Source organism: Trachymyrmex septentrionalis, unplaced genomic scaffold, assembly GCF_001594115.1.
Source record: "Trachymyrmex septentrionalis isolate Tsep2-gDNA-1 unplaced genomic scaffold, Tsep1.0 scaffold131, whole genome shotgun sequence".
Lineage (NCBI taxonomy): Eukaryota > Metazoa > Arthropoda > Insecta > Hymenoptera > Formicidae > Trachymyrmex > Trachymyrmex septentrionalis.
In genome coordinates this window covers 2,160,548-2,168,578 of record NW_017304450.1, presented here as the reverse complement: position 1 = coordinate 2,168,578, position 8,031 = coordinate 2,160,548, and the positions used below count along the sequence as shown (strand labels likewise).

The 8,031-nt window shown below is 25.4% G+C and overlaps 1 protein-coding gene across 1 annotated transcript; it reads right to left on the bottom strand.

Annotated features, from left to right (window-relative positions):
• Positions 1 to 2,222: 2,222 nt before the first annotated feature.
• On the bottom strand, positions 2,223 to 5,927 carry LOC108757019 (chymotrypsin-1-like). Its single transcript, XM_018501259.1, has 5 exons — positions 5,850 to 5,927; positions 4,086 to 4,257; positions 3,364 to 3,619; positions 3,024 to 3,146; positions 2,223 to 2,424 (listed from the first exon to the last, which is right to left on the bottom strand). The coding sequence occupies exons 1-5, from the start codon at positions 5,899 to 5,901 to the stop codon at positions 2,284 to 2,286; spliced, it is 744 nt and encodes a 247-aa protein (XP_018356761.1). The 5' UTR covers positions 5,902 to 5,927; the 3' UTR covers positions 2,223 to 2,283.
• Between the last annotated feature and the right edge of the window lie 2,104 nt (positions 5,928 to 8,031).

The following is an 8,031-nucleotide window of genomic DNA, read 5'->3' as shown; positions in this document are numbered from 1 at the left end:
AAACGCATAAAAATAATTTTTTAATTTTTAATTAAAAATTTATACATTGAGTAATTATCAAAAAATTATTTTCAATTCTTATTCTTATACACACACATAATTATAATTATTATTTATCATATGTTAAACTTGTTAAACGTTTTATAGAATAAACTTATGCAATATTTGTGGAATAAAGAATATTATAATAATACATTTAAATAATAATGTATGTTCATAAAATATATCTTAATATTGTTTCACTTATATTGCTTAAGATATATTTTGTTTTGTTCTATTATTCAATAATATATTTTTAATCCATTCCGTAAAAAAGGTCACTCTAGTGTATATATCGGGCTATCTCCGAATACATAGTGTACCAAAAGGGACAATACCAACTTGAATCATTAAAATCAAAAGAACCAATGAATTTTCTTGAAAATTTAATAAATACTATTTTTAATTATTTGTTATCAAAATTTTAATTAATTTAATTCATGTCTTACATTTAATTATCGTGAAATGTTAAAATTCTGATATTATTATTTATTCTAGTCTTATCCTATATTTCAAATTTTTACTTTCTTGAATTATATTTAATAATATATAAATTTAATAAATAATTTTGAAATTTATAATTTTATGTATAGCTTATAAATAAAGTCGCAAATTAATATTATCTTTTATTAGATATTTTTAGTATTTATAGACCGTGTGCTTCAGAATATATGGTCTATTTGATTTTACGGATTTAAAGCATTTTTTGATTGATCAATTAGTAAAGTTCTTTGTTCTGATTGGTCAATCAAAAGCTTTGAAGTATTTGTAATGTCAAATGGACCGCACCGTCATTATCCTTTTACATTAGGCATTGGAGGCTTAGGATTGCAAATTGAAGATTAGAATTCAGCCAATTAGAACGAAATAAAATTAACGGATTAAAATTAACTATTACTACCCGAATAATCGAATTCTAATCCTTAATTTGCAATCCTCAATCTTCAATGCGTAGTGTGGCACGGACATGTGAGTCTCGTAAACTCACTTCAAAGTGAGAACTATGAACCTGTGTTGATATGCAATAACTTTTTACCAAAGCAAGTAATGACGTCAATGGCTGCGTTCAGCAAAGAAAATTAATCAGTTAGTGTTTAGTGATTCTTTAATATAATTGATTCTTGCCTTTAGTTCTTGTTAAATCTAAGTGTAGCAACCAATCGTATTAAAGAATGACTAAGCGCTAACTGATTAGTTTTCTTTGCTGAACGCAGCCATTAATTCGAGTGTAAGATACTCAGTTCACTTTAGATTCAGTTTCACTTGTGTAAATGAAAAACAACTATTGTATTTCTCTTCTTAGAATAAACAGAAGAATAAGGACTTATTTCCGTTCATCTCTGATGAAGTATATAATCTATGATAGATTTATTTCTGTCGATTACTATATCTATAACATTTGAGTCTACTTGTATATCATAGACATATCGTCAATAGATTGTGTGTCACGTGTTCAGAAATCAACAAAAATCTTGAAAAATCATAAATCTAGGTGACCAAAGTCCAACAAATTTATAATACACAAATAAAGACAGAAACTTTGTAAATAAAAAATAAATTTAATAAAATCTTGAATAAGCATGAATAAAGTTATACATATGCTAGAATATATAATATATTTAAATATTAGATATTGTATATAATTTAACATTTTAACTACCATGTCAACATCTAAATGTGGTGTAAAATTTTGTGAAAGTTTTATTGTCCATTTACAGATAACATCTTTATTTACCAGATTAGAAATTATTGTATTAGCATTGTAAATGAAAAATATGTAATTCGGAATCTTATTTGTATAAGACAACTTACTGTGAAAATTATCTATAAATATTTAACTTTATGCGTCATGTCTATTTTAATTTTTGAAATTTATAACATAATCATCTATTTTTATGTTTTTTTTACTAAATTTCTTTTTATTTTTAATAATTTATCTTTCAAAAAATTTTTCTGTGTTAAATTCGTCAAATTTATTTATAATGGTATCATGTAGATTTATCTTAATTTTATATAATAATTAATATAAATAAAATGATATTATTTATTGCGGATAACTATGATAACTAAGAATCTTAGAATAAAAACAACTTTGTTCTTGTTTTGTTATTTACATTAATAATTTATTTAACTGAAAAAAGAGCATACATTTCGCAGAAATAATTTATTTAAACTATACTATTACTGTTATTTTGAATTATAAATTTCGTAACACCAAATGGTAATAAACAGATTAAGTATCTCTTAATTCTTCAAATTTGCTTTGATCCAAGACAGGAAACTAGGCACTCTTGTGAAAACCTCTGTCTCTCCAGGACAAGAACAAGCGAAGGAAGCGATTCCAATTTGAACTCCATTAGCGACCAAAGGTGCACCAAGATCATCCTTGAATGAAAATGTAATAAATATGAAAATACTGGTATAAGAAGTGATATAAAACTATTATATACGGTAGTAATTAATTACTTATTATAATCATTTACATAAGTAATTTAATTAGCATGTAATTAGATCACTATTTAGTATTATACTATTTTGTAATATTAATATTCTTTTAGAAATATATTGAAGATATAAATGTATCAATTTATATTAAAGCAAAAATTTAATAATATATATATAATTAGATTCTTTTAATATTATTTTTATTCATATAAGTATGAATATATAATATTATAGCGTAGTAAAGTAGAAGAAACATGAAATTTTTTTTATTTAGTTACGCTGAAACTTTTTTTTATAAATATATAACATTTGTTTTTTATATCGTTATTCTTAATATTTAGCGTTTTGATTTTTAAAAAATTTTATATTAATTTTATTTCTGCGAGATGGTTTTACGCAATATTTATGTGATAGATACGTAACAAAATGATATAGAACCAGAATAGCACCAAAAGTTAGAATCATTTATATTATTAATCTGTTGTATCAAAAATATATAAAATTGATTTGTTTTATCATATTAATAATCGACGACTCACCCTGTATACATTCGTTCTATTTTGAGCTGTAGTGCAGATATGGCTATCTGTTAGTTCCCAATGACTATTCGCGCATTCTTTTTGCTTAGCAACTACTAACTCAGTTTGTTGCAAGTCTTCATTCTAGAAAGGATAATTGCATTAATTGTTACATCGCGCATCGAATAACGAATAACAGTAGCAGAATTATTATTATTAAAATATCTTTCTTACATTTATTACTTCTAATTTCTTGTTACATTTATATAAAAAGAAATAATAAATTACTTTATGAAAGAGTTCTTTCCTGAAAATGTATAATTGGAAAATTTTTTTATCATAAGTTTATTTTATTTATTACTGTTGTATTTGTCCATCCGGATAACGTGCACGGCTTGTCTTCGAAATTTTTATTGGATTTTGGAAGACTTATCGGATACACTAGTACGTTGGATCTGATAGGATCATTAAGATGAATCAAGGCGATGTCATTAAAGCATAATAATTCGTCGTAATTTTGGTGAACGTTAATACTCTCTACGTCATAATGATATCGTGTATCATTTACAGAGTTAGTGCCGACATGGACCTTTATTTCATCTAGTGAACACTTCAACCTAAAAAAAAAATATATAAGAATATTAAAAATCTATATCTATTAAGTTCAAATTTTGGAAGTATTTGTTATGTATTTTATCAATTGAATATTAACAGAAATATAACAGAAGCGGCCAATAGAATAGAAGGTTGATTGCAGAAATTAAACACTCTCTCTCTCTCTCTCTCTTTCTCTTCAGTTTCTGCTATCAATCTCCAATTTGATGTTAGATTATATCATTAAGTTCTGCCAGCAAAACATAAGTTGAAGACTACTTAAATGATACTGAATTTGTTGCAATATCCAAGCAAATCTACTATCAATTTGTAATCAGTAGATTTGTTTAGATATTATATCTGCTGGTAGTTTGCTTATTGAATACGTACACATTTCATACACTGTGTGTATTTAATACCTTCAAATAAAATTAGATTTACATTCCAAAAATAATGTATATTGATAAAAATTCAAAATATTCAACATACTCAACAACACATTTTGCTGAAGTTAACACATTATAATTATCAAGAATAGATCCACTGCATACGTGTGTGTCATTTACTCTAAGTGACACTTGATACCCAAATTTGCCGATAGGAGCTACATCCTTGATGTCAATAGAAGTATCCTCACTTATAGTAGAAGGAGATGGAGCTCCTTATTAACAAAAATAAATTAATTAATATATATGCAAAATAATATCTGTTACATTATTACAGTATTTTTCCAGTAAAAGATACGAATCGATTGTCTCTCATCGAATATCGAATAAAGTTAGAATATCTCCTGTGTTGATTTATATCTTTTTTTGGAAAACATCTTATATATATTAATTTTAAGAATTAAACATCGTATTTATTTTATAATTAAATGAGTTGTTTAGAGAAGTTTTATTTAGAATATAAATTTTTTATATCTAGCTTTATTGTTTATTTTACATTAATTTTTAAACTTTACACATATTTAAAGAATGCAAAGAGATGTACATGTACTTTCTATTGATATAATTAATTATAATTAATTAATTTGTTTATTTACGATTTTTTAGTTCGTTTAGGTATACGTTTTTTTACATATACGATAAAATTTACTATAAATGACATGCAATCGTTATTATCAAAAACTTTGAATATATTGGAAAGTAATAACTAATACAACGCTATAATTTTCACTGCCGATTGACATTTAGACGTCGCGCAGATTAGTGAGATAAGGGAAACAAAAACTAAAAATCGTCTGAAAGTTGCAAATAAATTTCAACATTGAGCTAATACATGTAGCAATCGTTGCATTGACATATTGATCAATATATTATATTAGATTGCCTTTTGTAGCAAACATTTATAAAATTGATTGATCTATTATATTTTATAAATGTTATGATTGTTTAGAAAAGTCATTACATTTATATAATACATTTATATAGTAACCCGACATGGTGACCAATATATTGATGCTATATACATCCAGCACATGTTATCGGACATGTTTAATTCTCTTTTTTCTATTCTCTCTCTCTCTCTCTCTCTCTCTCTCTCTCTCTCTCTCTCTCTTTTTCTTATTTTCTTTGTCATAAGGCAGTTATAATAACATATAAAGTATATGTAAATATTATTTCCAGGAAATGAAATTATAATAATTAGTTACTGTATGTGCCGTTATTATTTAATGTTAGTTACTTAGTTGTTTTGTTGTAATAACGATTTGGTAATAACGTTGCGAATGGTTTTATGTTGCTAATAGATCTGTTTTTTATTTTTGCACTTTTTGAAGTGACAGTACAATAAGCTAAAATGAAACAAACATATATTTATTTCACTTCAACTTATTGCACTATGTATACCACGGAAAATTCAGAGATGTATGAATAAAAAACAGATCCTTATGTAACATCAGAGTTGAAACAGTTAATAGTTACGTATCACTTTTTTTTTAATTGAAAAAAAAAGTCGTTAGTCACTGAAAGAGATAACTCGCAATTTGTAACTCGTTCTTTGTAACGGAGTAACTTTACGGCATTACTAGTTACCTGTCACTTTTTCCAATAATAAGTAATAAAGTTTCAGTAAGTAATACGTAATGATGAGAATTTACTTTTGAAAGTGACTTTTCTTAGCTTAATTTTAGCTTTAATTACTTATTATTACAGTTATAAAAAATTGCAACATCATTATAAAAAATTGTTATTGTGAAACGTAACTGTAAAAGTAATAGAAAAATAATTCTTCCATTTCCTGATAAATTCATACCTTCAGTAGTGTATGCCAGAGCGACAAATATAAGACAAGCGGACACACGCATCTTTGATTACAGATTTGTTACCTGATATTGAAGCGAATAAATGCATTTAAGGGTTTATATATGTTTCTGAAGTAGTCGCAACAAAGATATAAATCTTGCGTTTGTGAAGCTTTCCAGAATTTTTCTCAGTGTAATATCATATGATAAAGTATCGTTACTACTATTATCTGATACACACGTCATAAATTACATTTTAATCTTGTTAAATGTTATCTTACTCTTCACAAATGTGCCGATTAAGTTAGCATTAGAAAGTATTTTTAATAGATAGTCGGACATTTCTAAGGGTTGCAATATCTCAAAAGACGAATTTATTATTATTCTTCGACTGGTTTTAAACTCGACATTTTTTCAGTTTGATAAAGATATATACAAGCAAACTTTTTTTATTTGCCGATAGGATTTTCCTTATCTTCGGAGATTACTGACTCAGAGTTTTGCAAGAACTCTTAAAACGTTGAGATTTTTATTTCTCTTTTTATGTCAGATATTGTAAACATTATTACTACAGCTATTCTTTCTAATATGACCGAGATTCTTAATATATTTAACTCGTTTCACCCAAGACTTTAATTTATGATTAAAATCGGATGCAGTGTTTTAAATTTTTTGGACATTAATATTATTAACAATGACAATACCCTAGAATTTGATTGATTTCATAAATCAACTTTCTCAAGGAAAAATCTAAATTTTATGTCTTCGCTTTGATTTAACAAAATAGAAAAGTTATCATATTGAAATGATTGACAGAGTCTTTTTTTTGACGCATCTGAAATTTCACACATAACAAAAATATTAATTTTATTATTGAAAAGTTATTAAATACTGTCTATTTTTTTTAAATTTATATTTGACTTCAGTGTTAAATTTTTTTATTATAAAATAAAAATTTAGAACAAACTTTAAAACAAAATAAATTCGATCACGAAGGGAAAAGAAAACTATCCCTAGGGCTATGGCACAAAAAAACTTAAGCAATAAAACTGCAAGCGTCGAAAGCGATATTCGCCACGACTATACGCTAGAAGAACAAACCCGTGTTTGAAGAAGAAGTTTTTAGTAGCGAATTCGTTATAACGTCACTAGACGCGGCTTCTAGCGAATAAAAGTCGTCCCATATAAATCACGCTTTAAGCAATTGCAAATTTCTGTGAATTATGAGCATTGGACCATGGCAACAAAACAAAATTATGTAGTTGAGTGGGGATTTGTCTGGTGGACGGGAGTGTAAAGATTTTTTTTTTTAATACTTATACTTCACTGAGAATGTGTATGGCCCCAAATGTGACCGAAACATTTAAATTGTAAAGCAAATCAAATATAATTTATTTATAAATCTATTAAATTGTTCATTATATTTACTCTTATTGCTTGATTTTCTACAATTGTTACTTATATTTTACATTTTACTTATTGAATGATAAAAGTAATAGTTCTAATTAAATTTGCAGTTTTCTCTGACACCTTTTCTTAGAATAATTGGGATTTATTGGATTATCTGATAAAGTTCACATAGTCATAATTGATTTGCATTTATCGATTACTATATCCGATAATTTATGATATTAGAGAGTTTTTGCAATAATGTTAATCCAGATATGGTGAATGCTAAAGTTATCCTTTTCTTAATTAGTTGTTAAAAAGAAGAAACCTTAGCGTTTACCGTATCTGGATAAACAGTATTGCGAAAACTCTCTACTGTTAAAGTAAAGTATTATACGATTAGAAAAGTCAACATAAATTTTATAATATAGAGAGTTACAAATTTGTTTACAAATCTACAAATAAATAAATTTATAAATAAAAATTATAAGAATAGAGAATTGATTTGTAAATAAGAAATAAATAAAATAAAATAAATAAGAAATAAATAAATAAAAGTTTAATAATATCTCAATAGAAGTTATTTGAAAGAATAAATACTGTATTTAAATTATAAATATTATATTTAATACTTTAATTGCTTCGTCATTCATGTTTGGTTGACACGTGAATTTTTATATGATTTTTGTTATCAATTCCTGTGACACTTTATTAACTCGATTAGAAATGATTTTAAGTATTTATGAAAATATTAAGAAAATATTGTTAAAATAATGTATTAAGTTTATTAAAGACATAATTATT